General features: G+C 33.9%; 2 protein-coding genes across 3 annotated transcripts; both read left to right on the top strand.

Moving 5' to 3' along the window:
• Nucleotides 1-5,319: 5,319 nt before the first annotated feature.
• LOC108916142 (centriolin) lies at nucleotides 5,320-14,685 on the top strand. Of its 2 annotated transcripts, XM_018722344.1 has the most exons (14): nucleotides 5,325-5,373; nucleotides 8,204-8,310; nucleotides 8,369-8,668; nucleotides 8,982-9,470; nucleotides 10,802-10,900; nucleotides 10,976-11,024; nucleotides 11,322-11,791; nucleotides 11,844-11,932; nucleotides 12,219-12,348; nucleotides 12,478-12,627; nucleotides 12,775-12,996; nucleotides 13,153-13,365; nucleotides 13,422-13,565; nucleotides 13,758-14,685. In XM_018722344.1, the coding sequence occupies exons 2-14, from the start codon at nucleotides 8,305-8,307 to the stop codon at nucleotides 14,598-14,600; spliced, it is 3,204 nt and encodes a 1,067-aa protein (XP_018577860.1). In that variant the 5' UTR covers nucleotides 5,325-5,373; nucleotides 8,204-8,304; the 3' UTR covers nucleotides 14,601-14,685. The 2 variants fall into 2 exon arrangements, with proteins under 2 accessions (XP_018577862.1, XP_018577860.1); XM_018722346.1 differs by lacking the exons at nucleotides 8,204-8,310; nucleotides 8,369-8,668 and having other exon boundaries at nucleotides 5,320-5,373.
• Nucleotides 6,126-7,520, top strand: LOC108916143 (protein yellow-like). Its single transcript, XM_018722347.1, has one exon. The coding sequence runs from the start codon at nucleotides 6,270-6,272 to the stop codon at nucleotides 7,509-7,511; it is 1,242 nt and encodes a 413-aa protein (XP_018577863.1). The 5' UTR covers nucleotides 6,126-6,269; the 3' UTR covers nucleotides 7,512-7,520.
• Nucleotides 14,686-14,802: the final 117 nt, after the last annotated feature.

Raw genomic sequence — 14,802 nt, 5'->3', positions numbered from 1 at the left:
AATCTAGGAATTAGATAAAATAAGGATTGTAAAGAATGTGTTACCAAAAAATTCAAATAACTGTTAGGTTAGGTTAGGTTTTACATGACTTTTTAAGTAATTTGCCAATATATCCACTCATGTACGTAACTGTGCATCGGGCAATTTTTGTTTGTCTTATCAGTGACAAGTTGCTGGACAAGTATTTGATGTATTAATAAGCTTTTGCTCTTCATGTAAAGGTTGCACTCCAGGTATACTTTCTCCAGTTAAAAAACTGTGTAAATTATCCAAACCTTCAGTACACATATCCTGTTTGCAATTATAACTTGGTGAATGCTTAGCCATGAAATTATTTACTATTAACGTTTTCAGTGAGGAAGTAAAATGCTGAACGTTTGGATGAACATTGCGACTTCCATAACTTCTGATGTAACCGAACAAATTTTCTAAAGGATCTTGGTTAAATGCACCTGTTAACATATATCGAAAGTTTTTTCTATTTAATAACACATTCTTTAAATACAACATTCCTTTTATGGTAAAAATGAAATTTTTTAGTGATGGTACAGCAATAAAATTATTTTTTTCGAGACTGTAAAATTTCATTGATTCCATCACTGTCAGAGCATATCTCCAAAAAATTTCATGTTCAGAATTTTTTGTGACGGGCCATTTAAGTGGTTTTGCTTCAGGTTTTGATACTCTGGTAACATTAAAACTGTCAAAGAGCTTATCCAAAAATAATATTAAATCGGCCGTATCTTCCGCATCAGGTATTATTAAACTGTACTCATCTCGAGTATCTGAAAAAGTAAGAATAATAGAAATTAAAAGCAGCTCTGTATATACTTCACTAGATTAAAAGAAAATTATTAAGTGTAAGAATAATAATTATAATAAATAACATAATATTTACCCCATCTCACTATACGTTTCATTAATGCACCAACAGTATGACTGAATACTTGTGTGCAATTTTTAACTTTCATTTTGTTAATTTTTTCTTTGATAACATGGGCATCCGTTAGTTTATTGCAAATCCGTAATGTTGGCATTGAGGCATCCAAATAATAAAACTGTTCAATGTGGGACCATTTTGCAACTTTTTCACTGTCGTTTAAGGTAAAATGAAGGTTTTTGTTAAGTAGGTTATTTCGAATGCCCTTCATTAAATGAGGAATATCAAACAACGGAATAATTTCTTGTTCATCAATTAAAAATCCAAAATGAGGGTTATCTTTTCCCCCTCTAATAAAAAACTCATTAGTTTCTTTAAGCAACATATTAATAGCAGTTTGGTTTGCAGATCCTTGATCACAAACAGTAGCTATAACACGTAAACCTATTTTTTGACATTCCTTAATTACAGATGTTATTAAAGTTTTTAGCTTTACAGCTTTGATTGGGCCACTACTAAAGGTAAAACAGATTGGCTGTTTCCACTGTCTGTATACTCCCTATAAAGAAATAAATATTATTAAATTTAAATATTTAATAAATTTTTGATTTCACCTTTAACAGAAATACATTGGCATAATCTGCTAATAGTGGACGTTTTTCGTTGCCATTATCTTCAAGTCCAATAATCGAGTCATCTCCTCTATGGTAGTATAAACCAGAATCAATATACATTTCATCGAACATTAAAATACAAATTTTTTCTTGTTCTTTTTTAATTTTTGATAGACTCCTCTCAAGAGACTTAAAAATATGGGGATTGAGTCCTGGGGTGAATGGAATGTTTCTTAGTAATTCTAATAATGTCTTTGCCGAAGGCAGAACAAATATTTTACTAAGTAAACGATATGCTTTACCACTAGACTTAAATATTGTTAATGCCAGTATTTTTTCTTCTAGGGTATATCTTCTAGCTGAAGGTTTTGCAAGTTGATTTCGCACTTGAGAAATAACAAAGGTATATGTAGGATTATTGACATACGTCAATAAGTTAGAAAACTGTGAACTATCAATATTTCATTTTACAGCTGGTTAATCTTGTGCGATAATTTGTTATTTTCTTGTGCATGACTCCCATTCTTCTACTCCAAACTGTCAATTTTTTATAAAAGGATTTGGCCTTTGGTGTCAAGTCAACCGATCTGGTGACATTTACTTCCCGCAAAAGATTTGTTTTTCTCTGAACACCTGAAACAAAATCTCTTATAGAGAATCATAAAAAGTAAAAAAAAAATAAATGGTACCTTATGGAATTTTATACGTTCACTCTACTTATTATAACAATTATAATTAAATATGTATATTTATGTCATGATATTTTTATCAAGCAAAAATAATAGACCATTTTAAAATTTAATAAATTAATCATAATTTTTCTAACATTCATTGTCACACCATTTTACAGTTTTTTCTACAATCGGGTTAATAGTAAAAGCTTTTGAATGTAAGGGCGCCCCATGGTGCACCACGCTTCGTCTTCTGCGTTTCTAATTGTCTGACAATATCGAATCACTCTCATGGTTACCTTATGTCAAGACCACTTTTATGGCATACTCTTTGAAATAATTTTTAAGAAAAAATTCCGGGCTTGGTGCATCAAACAAATTATATTTTTACACTTCTTGTATAAATTACTTATATACTATTATTATTAAGGTATTTCTACATCTTACCCCTTGAAGTTGGTGTACTGTCTTTTCTTAGTTTTTCTGGTTTTCTTAGTTGACGTTTGTGTGTATATCCCTCTACTGGTTTATCTAAAATTAAAATACATAATGATATTACATCAATTTTACTAAAATAATGTGATATTAAGAATTAAAAAAGTTTTTTAAAAGATAGAATAGGTTAATATTGTCTATATAATTTATTTGTGGCATTGTGACGGAACTCTAATTCTTGAAGTTCGTTTGGGAACAGGCCACCTGTAAAAAAAAAAACCAAATTCCCCAAATGAACTTCATGAATTATAGGTACAGAGAGATCCAGAATGATTGAAGTGTTTGGAGATTGCAACCTGTGCCTGCCTCTGTCAGTACTACAGATTTTTATGACAAAGTTGGTGTTAAAAACAGAGGCAGCCTTCCCTAAACGCTTCAATCATTCTGGATCTCTCTATACAATGTGATAATATTTATGAGTGAATTGGAATTTAACCATTATTATAAATGAATTAATGTAAACATATATTTTTCACTTATTCATTTTTTTCAAAGATTATACTTAGCAGTACGAGTACAAAGAATATTTTTGTGGAGAAGTTGCCTCAAATAATTATTACAATAACTACATACCGCTAACTTCTTCTTGTCTATCCTGATGACTGACAAACTCAACAAAGCTGCCAAATTCTGCCTTGGTTCCGCCATGGGTTTCAATTTCACTCGTTCCTACAGATTGCAATGCAGGGTTCATGGAAGTTTCCTTGCAAACTTCAGAAATTGGTTTTGGTATTTCACATTGCTGAGATTCCTCAATTAAAGTTCCAATATGACTTGTTGAGGGGCCTGGTATTGGTTCAGTAACAGCAATTTCCACAACTTCTTCAAAAAATCCTATGAAACATTATCAATATAATAAAAACAATAGATGAATGTTTTTTACGTTTTAACACATATACAGTGCATTTTTTATCAAAATTAGGAAATTCATACAAAACCCGCGTCTCCGGTGTTAAGTGGGTTGTCTAACTTGAGTACCAATTTCTATAAAATCCAATGCCAAAGGGTAAATTTATCAAGAAATACACATACAATTTTTACTACACCATTTAAATCTTAATCTAATAACACAGCTATCAATATGAGTATCGAAAATATAAACAAATCTAAGTATAAACCATAATAATGTCATAAAAATTGTTTAAAAAATAATCATACCATTAATAAATCAAATAGAATACTGGCCCTATGTAAGACTGTTTATTTACAAAGGTTCAAGTATATGTGTGTATATAATTATAATTACTAATATACTATAAATATACATCGAAAAGCCATCAACAATAAATGCAGTTTTAAAAGGATGAATTTGATTAATGAAATTAATTTTTAATTAGATATTTTACAAAATTGCATATTTTTTGCATGTTACTTGTATTATGCTTGTACGTAAAAGATATTTTAAGAAGAAAGAATATTCAATATTTTCAATTCAATATTTTAGAGTATCTATACTTACCCGGGATGTTTATTGAAGGCACAGCATTTATAGTTAAACCACGTCTTGTTCCTCTCACGCGATAATTGGGAGAAAAATGAGTGTCACATACATAATATTTATTATAAATTTCAGTTATCCCCATGGTTTGATAATTTGGTGGTTTAATGCGTTGTAACCAAATATTAAAAACAGCCAAGTTATTTTTTGGAAAACGATGTTATTTTTCATATCTACTTGAACAATTAGGTACACAACACTTATTTTTTTTAGCAAGTAGCGATCCTTCCATAATTGAAAATATTAAAACAATATTTAACAAACTAGGGATTTCTCACAAATAACAAATAATGGAACCACACGCCGTAACGAAGAATTTTCAATAATAGGTAATTATTGCAATTAATTAATAAATTTTTTATATACCGATACACAATCGCAGGCACAGATTATAAAAAACTTAATAAAAAACGAATTGAATAGATGTGCCGAAGCCGAAAGTACAGCCGCGAACAGCCGAACTCTGTTCGGGAGCGGAGCAATGGTTTAAATTTGTTAGAACAGCGTCATCTTTCAACAGATGGCAATATTTATGTTCAACAAATGCAAATTCAGAAACGAATTCTTTTTCCAAGAGCGTTCGGCGCCCTCAAACGGATGAGGGCATAAGTTTTCTCTGTTCGTATTTACGCCATAAGAGCGTATTTTCTATTTATAACTATACGAGTCAAGTACCAACACCGACATCAAAAAATCAAATCGCTCGGTCAAATCTTATCGAAATATTGTTTATCTGGTAATAATTCTTGAAGTGTTTTTACTTTTTTCTAAATACATATAGGTACATCAAAAAATTACTGAACAATGTAATTAGCAACTAACGATTTATAGAACTTTTTGTTAAACGTGGAAATTTTTGGATTTATAAGAGTAATTCCTAAAAAATATCAAATCAAAATTTAAAATTGTATTCTAACAAAAACATTTCATAAACTGTTCCAACTGTTCTTATATGTAGAACGAACAGTAACTAGTTATTTCGATATATTTATTATGCATTGTGGGTTGCCACATAGTTCTGTGTTTTGTAATATTCTCATGGGCATAGGTAGGATTTTTGGTTGGGGTGGACCTTGAGGGGCCAGCCAGCTAGTTCGACCAAAAAGATGATATTGAATCGTTTTTTGCTTCTGGGGAGGGCACCGGGACCGGGTTCTCTAGGGGACGGGGGCCGTATCCACCCCTGCCTCGCTCAGTTACACATCTGAATCTTCTGTAAGTATAATATAATTACACGTTTTGATATTTAAGGGCATCTGTAATTTTTATTTGTAAATTAAGAGGTTTTAGGAAATCTTTATAATCCTCTAGGTCTGCTGCCGGTCTTTGTCGTAACAGTTAGTACAGCAAAACACGTCCGAATCATTTAGTTGTTATACCTACTTTAGTAGAAAGTTATACGGCGTAGTATTTTAATTCAAGTATAAATAATCAAAATCGGGTAAAGGATACTCATATTATTTTGAAACGATTGAAGTATAAAGTATCTTATACTAAAAATCGTTTAGTTCTTAAGGATAATTAAGTAGGTAACAATAAAATAACTTTTTTAATTTTCCCATTTAGAAACAAAAATACTGTCATTTAAAAATACATAGGTAATTACTGTTTTACTGAGACAGTTTTAAGATACTTATGGATATTTCATAGATATTTATTAAATATTTTATAGTAATTTTGGTAAATATAAATAATAAATCTTATTACATTAAAGGAGATAATATATTAAATTAAAACTTTATAATTAAAAAAACAGCCATTACAAAGAATTGACATCTAAAATACCTACGCTTTTCTGGTGAACATTTAGTTTGCATGGTATATGCACGATTTAGTTACATAAAGTTGTTATTTGAAATGTTATTACTATTACATGCATATATTTTATTTATTAAGGTTATCGACAAACCACAGTACTTAAATAGCGCAGGTAGGTATCTAAATGTTGAGTTTCAACTTTTTTACTATCAGTAAAATGGGGTTTCCACTACTACACGCCGAGACCTCCAATAAATAAACTAAGAACACTTCATTCGAGTTATTCATTCCGCTTTAGTTGCCGCCAACATACGATATCACGCGCAAACATCAATTCGCATTATTTATTTGTTATGAAGTGTATACTGATTCACTATCTAGTTTTCTTTTATTGTGCTGCTCGAATATATGACTGCCACATAACGTTGTCGCCTAACTACCGATTTGATACTGAATATGAATGGAGCCATTTAAATTATACATGGCCGTCTGTAGAAAGGTATACAGAAGCCTTGAAAAGCGGCGATTATATTCCCGAACATAATGCACCAACGGGCATGAAAATTTATAATGAAAATTTGTATTTGTCGATGCCGAAATTTCGAAAAGGTGTTCCAGTGACTTTAGCATACATACGTATGAGTACTACTTCCAAGACGAAAAACGAACTGCTTTCTCCTTTCCCTAATTGGGAAACGAACGACGCGTGCAACTGTACGAATTTACAGAGCGTCCAGAGTATGGAAATAGATACCAATGGAATCATGTGGGTCCTTGACGGAGTGAGAATCAACGACAATACAAATTGTCCAACGAAACTTGTGCTTTTCGATCTGAACAACAACGGATCTTTGTTGCACAGCTTCGTATTTCCCAACGAGATAAGTTTACAGAACGGAGGATTCTTGAACGACATTGTCATCGACGATTCTGACGGCAGTTTCGCTTATATAACGGATAATTCTAACATAGATCCTGGTCTCGTCGTATATTCTAAGAAGAAAAATCGTGCTTGGAAAGTGCGGGATCGGACGATGTTTCCAGAGCCAGCTGCAGCGAATTTCGTTGTAAACAACAAAGCCATTGAAAATTTGATACCTATAGATGGAATTGCTCTATCACCGAAACCTCTCGAATCTTCTGAAAATAGGACGGTATTTTATACATCCATAACGAGTTTCCATTTATTCGCTATAAGTACAACGGTGTTAAAGGACGAACAACTATGTAAAACTGACAGATGGAGAAAAAATATCCAATACGTCGGTGAGAAGCAAAGTCAAACAGACGGTATGATGATGGACAGTAGCGGTACGTTGTACTATACTTTGCTACCGTTTTATGGGGTAGGCAGTTGGAATATACGGGATCCCTTTGTATCGTCTAAAATTGTGAACACCGATCGAGACGTTATGGTGTGGCCAGATGGATTCGCAATGGATCAAAGAGGATTTCTTTATTTGATTTCTAATATGATTGTCAATTATATTAATCCAACCATCGCGTTAAAACTAACTCCTGATGTTAAATTTCGGATTTCTAAATTGTATACGGGCACGAAAAGTTATTTGTACCCATTATTTTATAAGCATTAATAAAAATTACATGAAACAATCCATATTTTTTAACTTTCAAGGTGTCATAGACTGGACTGGAAAAACAGCAGCTGTTGCAATAATAGTAAAACTGTTGGTTTAGTAATCACTATAAATCGAACTTGAGTTAATAAATTAATTTAGTTATACGAATTTAAGTATATATTAACGATTTGAATAACAGGTGTATAACTACATTTAAATTTATTCAACTTGTTTACATGCTTTACTCCATTTACAAGATATTTAATCAGATATACCTATATTGTTGGCATAAAAATAGCTAAGTACGTAGGTACTTAAGAAAAATCTAATTTTCGCTGCATGTAAACGAAATTTGCTAAAAAATTATTTTAAATAACATAGTTATCAATTTCCGATATTCCTATGGTGATGGTAAAAAAATATAAAGTAAAAAAGCTGCATTAAGTTTTGTATCCTATTATAAGTCTTAATTCCAAATTTCCTAAACAGATTTAATTAATAATCAGTAATATGTATACTTACGATTAGACTGTTGATATTATATTAAAGTAATATAAATTATTATATACAATCGTGAAATAATTAATGTTACTTAAAATGTAGGCTGAAATACGAAAATTCGAACCGAAAAACTAGTCATCACGTTTGTTTTATGTTGACAAATACTTTTTCAGTTTTTTGTTGTATAAGACTTTTAATGTCTATAGTTTCGTATTGGATCTATCTGTCTAGTCGTGTCAAGAAGAATTTCTAGGAAATTAGGACAGGAACAGTTTAGAATCTTCATTTTGAGGTGAAAAATTTCGATATGAAGGTAAATTTTGACGTACAAATTGATTGATTGACAGTCGTTTAGAAATAAATTATTTCAGAGCAGACAGAAATTCACAGTTCCAGGAAAAAATATATCCAAGAGATTCGATTCTGAAACAGATAATAGTTTAGAAAACAGAGTGAAAAAGAAAATTGCCAGCAACCCATTGATACAAAAAAATATCAACTTCCTGCAAACGTACAATAACCTTTTCCGAAGACCATCCGGTCATTTTGGTGATGCAGATTCTTATTTTAAAAAATCATTGAGGAATTACGGTGCGTTGGATATCATACGTGATTTAAATTTACAGAGTCGATTCGTGAAAACCGCGAAATCGTTTGATAGCATCGCCAGGGTAAGTCTCTCATCCAGTACTTAACTGTTTCCAGATTTAAATTAAACACACAATAGGAGTGTTAATTTGCCAATATGCTTACCTACATTGTTTTTTATTTATCTACGAATAAACTATCAGATTATTTACATAAATATATCGAAATTAAATCAAAGTTAGATAGAACGATATATAATCCATTTCAAAACCTTTTTTAACTAATAAGAGATTTCAAATGGTTAGAAAAAAGTGTTCTGAAATAAAGCATTCATTAAGGCACGTCAAACAGTGAAAAGTTAATAAATAGTAATAAGTAATTATCGTCTAATCGTAGAGACGGCCAAGATCCAAGCAGACTTTGCTCTCCCCCAGACTTCCCAACAGACATTCTATTTCTAATCTAAACTGCGCCACTTCCGCCGCCAAGAAGGAAGAACTATTTGTAAAAGAACTCTTCTCATCCGAACAGAAAGGGGAACCAGTTAGCGAATCGGAAAGTGAACCATCAAAAGATTGTTCTCCTAGAAATCCTTATCTCAGTGAACTTGAGGAGGTAGAAGAAGTTTCAGACGAGAATCGAACCCCTAAAATACAAGATAATTTGAGAAAGAGGTTAGATGATATACTAGAAAGTGAAAAAGATAAAAGCTTCAAAAGTGGTTCTGGCAAAATGGAAGACGGTACAGAGTTTGATGGAGCCGAGGAAGAATACAATGAACAAAGTCAGGTGGGTGAGGAGGCCGAAGATGTGAAGGGACAAGATGCAAGTATACAAGAAGGTGGAGAAGAATCTGGAGAAGAGAGTGGTGCGGCAGAAGAGGAGGTAAATATAAAATAAAATAAATTAATAAGGGAATGTTGGAGTGAACCTCTAATGAATTTACGTGCAAAAATTTATCATGAATGATCCCTAATGTCCATATATTATTTTGTTATTCATCTAATGAAATTAAAGAAAAAAATGTATATAATAGAACGTACTCAGATAAGATGATTTTCTGAGTGAGTTGATCATTGAAATATAAAATAATATTAACATTACAATATATCAGAATTAATTCAGTCAAGAAAATGTGTACCTGCCTTAAACACACACTTATATAGGCGACGCTATTAATCACGAGAGGTTCACCTTAATTTTCTAAATATGTATTTCATTCTACATAGCTGGAGCATAACATGTAAATTGAAGAATTTTATGTCAGATGCCATCCAAAGTCGTTGGAATTAGTCTTTTGAGCGGTTTCTCGAAATTGGTGTCATACATAATTATCATTGTTTACACTGTTTTTTTTCAATGAATATCAGAACATTGTTCGTAATTTGACTATTTTTTAATATAATTTAATTTTTCCATCATCAGATGCATCCATAATATGGTGTATCAAAACACAGTTGAGCTAAAAACAAATTTGTCGAAGTCGAAAAACATGTCATTAAAAAAAATAAAAGTATGGCTTATAACTGACATATATCATACATAAATAGGTACATAAATTATAGAAAAGTATCGCGTACATTGGATTTTATGCCAAAAACTGCATAAAAACTCGTTTGCAAAAATCAAATATTTTCATAAACAAAAAAAAAGTTGTTTAACAGCACAGAAAGTATGTGGTCTTTGCTATTCAATTTTTCAGGAAAATTGATTCGGCGACATTTTACTTATTTTTTATCTACGCATCTCAAGTAATGTATAGTGAATAATGAACGCTAGAGATACAGCAAGAGAGCGTCCTGGGCCATCTAGGCGCCCGGCCGAGAAACAGGTCCTTTCAGCATGTGACGATAGAGGTCACTGCATGCCCCTTTAAGGTAGAGTCACAGAATTGAGAATTCAGTGTTCAGTGACTCTAAAGGCACTATTATTGTTATAATTTATTATTAAATATACCAAATTCATTCTTACATTCAAATCAGACCTTAGACGCTACTTATATGAAAGTGAAAATCGATACAAAAAAAAGATAACATTGTTTTTGTTAAGGAAATTATATGGGTGGTCTGATATATTCTGCTTTATTGTTTTTTAAATTTTTAGTCGTTTTGTGTTATCAATTTTTTTTTTATTTTATTAGATACTTGAGGAGAATTTATGATTTAATTTGAGAAATATTATATATTAAATAGTAACATACTTTTACAAATTCACAGGATGAGGAAATGGCAGAAGTTGGTAGGATGATAGAAGAAGCCTCCGAGGAGCTCCAACAAGTTGTGGAAGAAAACCAGGAGATGATAAAGACCCTTCAGGTAATATTAATTATATCTACATATATACAAAAAATTGAAAAAGCGTGTTACTTGACACATTAAAATTTATTTTAGACGCCAGATGATGTTCCACCGGAGAAGCAGGATGAAGGGAAGGGTGAAGGTAGGTTAAAAATAACTTAATTTACTAACTGAAAAAAAAAAGATTTTTAATCCATTTTTTTTTATTTCATTATATCAGAAAGATATATTTGTATATGACCGTTTTACCTGCACCCATTCTTATTTTATATATGAATTAAAACATAATTGGTCATATTTACGTGTAGAAAATGAATGTAAAATCTGCAATAGAATTATAAACACGAGGTGCCACCTCAAACCATTTTCCAATTCGTAATAGAAACGGAAAGAATAATAGACAAAATTTATTACATATATGTATATTGTTTCTTCATAGGCAAAGATGTCGGTGGAGGATCAGCTTTCCAATTTAATCCAGAAATAGATGCGGCCATACTGAGAGAACTGGAAGATGCCGAGAAACAAGCTAAAGAAACGGCGGCTGTAATTAATGACTTGAAAAACAGAGTGGGCGAATTGTTGCAGAAGGAAAAGATGACGGAGTCGGAGGCCAAAGAATTGGAAGAAAAGAACAAAGAACTCAAGGCTCAGATGGTACTATTCGAGGAGAAAACGAAGAGAATTCAACAACTGATAGCCCAAAGCAATCTTTTCGAGAACATGATACCTGTGAAGCCCCTCTTGCAGAGGAAGAATAAAGAAGACATGCTCCCTAAAGTCGTAGTATGTGGGTTGACTGAAGACAACATGCCGAAATTTATTGTATGTGACGGGAAAAAAAAGTCACCCAAATGCCAACCGACCGCTGCACCCGGGGCCCCACCTACTTCAGTTACTTCACCATTGGTTAGTAAAATTATGTTCAAGGGGTTAACGTATTGATTTTACTTTCTTCCAGCTGGCCCCACAAATAGCGAAAAAATTAAGCCAGTGCTACTGCATGCAGGAAAAATTAGCAGCGGAGAACGCAGACCTAGAAGGGAAAAGGTGTTTATAATAATAACGGTGTTCATTAAAGTATAAATATAAATTCTATGAGATATACTTAGTTGGTTTATCTACACTGTATCCAATGCTTGACAGACTTATCAATTTTATGTTCGAACAAATCACTCTCTCTGGGTCTGTCACCGTAACATCAAGTTTGGCACTAAAGATGATCATCATCTGAAAAAATTTCTCATATTCACGCGTAAAAATACAACAGTTGGCATTTATTCACCACATATTTCTTTTATACACACTATACAAAGCGGATACAATTTTTCAACAGGTATAAGTTGCAATCCGATCTTATCGATAAGGACCAAACGGTGGAGTGTCTTCAAAGGCAGCTGGCTAACCTGCAGAATGAGATGCGCATGGTTTGCAAGGAAAATGCTCTTCTGAACCAAAAATTGCAGGTACATTTGGGATACGACGTTGCATAATATTATGTTTTTATTATAGAAACGAATTTTACGTGGTCATTCTTAATTCAGATAAAATTATAAATAGTCGGAAACGAATTCCTGAACGTTGATTGTTTGCAGAGTGGAATGGCCGCTCCAACTTGCACTCCTGCCAGCCGCTCCTCCTCGCCTACTAGGAGTAACAAGATGCCGTGTGGTAGAGGCAAAGGAGTTTGTCCTGCAGACATAGAAGCTCGGCTGGATCAGTACTCTGAGAACACGCAACATTTGGTAGGCCGTTGGTTCCTGTATATCCAAGATATACAGAGCGTTCCGATACTACATTATCATTTAGTTATTACGTTGATCAAACATCGTCTCCCAAAGAACCACTTTTTATGTAGCGCCTATATGTCTCGGAAAATTCTTATTTTTTAGGAAAAGCAGTTAGGCGATATGGAGTCGGAAGTAAAAAACATGCAGGAGGAGTTGCTGGCCGTACAGAAAGAGCGGGAACACCTGGAACATCACCGAAAAATGTTATGCGTGCCGCCGCCGCCGCCCTGTGGCCCACTTCCGCCATGCTACCCACCACCGCCATGCGGTCCGTACCCTTGTATGCCGCCCCCCAGTCCGTCTTCGCCTTGCGAATGCGGGAAGGTAGTTAGAACAAAATATTAAAAAACTTGTGGTAAATACCAAATCGGTCAGATGAAAATGTTTTTAACTAAAACGTTAATACCATCGCGAGTTACCACCAGTTTCGTTATTGAAACTAATAAATTGCGTTCGACTCGACTCTGCTTGTACGTTTAGGGCTCACCGGAACAACAATTAAGAGAACTAAAGGAGCAATACAACAGGCTCCAGGACGATTTCAAAGGCAAGCTGACCGAGGTGGCGGGTCTCCGAACTGACAATGAAAAGTTAAAAGACGTCTCCAAAATAGCAGACGAGGCGAAAAAAACCGCAGAATCTAAGCTAAAAGAGGTCGAGGCCGAATTGAAGAAGTACAAGGGAAACAAAAAGGTAGTGAGCGATGTAATCGTGTTATTGTTAAATAATAATAGTAACGATTGCCGTAGACCGGCGGCAAGGAACAACAGATCGACTTGGAACAGCAACTAGTGGTCGCAAAACAACGATTCCGCGAGGCACAAGACGAACTGGAGGAATTGCGGGCGTTAGTTCAGGATCAACAAGGTCAATTGGATGATTACAGAAATAAGGTACAGAAAAAAAATAATTTAATTTCGATACTTTTAACTTTGGCAAAACTATTCCCATAAAAAAAATAACCTTTGATCCATTTTTATTTCTTTTTTCTTCACAAGTGGTAAAGTACCCAATAAATAAAGAAAAGTATTTTACTCTATACGTATCGACAATAGTAAAAGAAATTAACCGTATTTGTGTTTCAGTACCTGGAGGCGCAGCAACAAGTAGAAGAGCAGAGGAGAACGATAGACATGATGGAAATGGAAAATCAGCGCATCGGCGAGCAAGTGAATCTGGAAATCCAACGTGTGAAAAACCAATTCCAAGAGAAACTCACGGAACTCATGCCGCTTCCCGACATACTGAAATCCACCCAGATGAAGCTGCAAGAAGCTCAACAAATGCATCTTCTAGCGGAGCGCAATAACGAGGCCATCGCCAGGGAGTTACAGCAGTACAAAGACAAAATCGCCGCGCTGACGGATCAGATGGACCTGGCCAAAAACGATCAAATGTCAGGAGCAGACGAAAAGGAGTTACTAAGGACTAGGATAAAAGAGCTAGAAGGGAATCTGGACGAATTACGAGAAGAGAACGATAAGTTGGGAAAAGAGCTGGAGGAACTGCAAGAGAAATGCGACGAATTCGAGAGATTGGCTGGCGAAAGAGCCCATGAGATCACTCAGCTCGAGAGCCAACTGGAGAATGTGCGTGAAGAAACCGCCAGACAAGTGGCAAGAACCAAGGACCGGTGCGAGATCGTGAGAAGGTCCATGCAAAATCAGATCAACGACCTGGAGAGGCAGTTGGCGCAAAGCAGGGCGCTGGCGAAAACGGCTCAGAAGGACAGGGATGAAATCAGGCAGAAGATGCAAGCGCAGATAAATAACCTAAACGAGAACTTTGAGGATGCCCAGATGAGGATCAGAAATCTTCAGGGACACGTCAATTTCCTCAAGAATACTTACGGAAATGTGTTCGCATCGGGAGAAGAACGTCGGCCTAAGGAGTTGCCAGACCCTTGTAATTGTGGAGTCGAATATTAAATAAAAAAAAATACCACGTAGATCCGATGATTTCCAAAAAATATGCTTACCCGTCATATACACATTTTGTAATCTTATAGTGAATATATATATATATATATATATATATTTATTTTTTTTTATACAAATCGCAGCTGGCCTGAAAATTTAATCTTTTACAAAAGCGAAAAGACGTCGAAATAAAATTGTCAACATACGTTTA

This window comes from Anoplophora glabripennis, unplaced genomic scaffold (assembly GCF_000390285.2).
Source record: "Anoplophora glabripennis isolate ALB-LARVAE unplaced genomic scaffold, Agla_2.0 scaffold1244, whole genome shotgun sequence".
In the NCBI taxonomy this organism is placed as follows: Eukaryota; Metazoa; Arthropoda; class Insecta; order Coleoptera; family Cerambycidae; genus Anoplophora; species Anoplophora glabripennis.
Note: the sequence above shows the minus strand (reverse complement) of the source record. Positions and strands in the feature narration are given on the sequence as shown.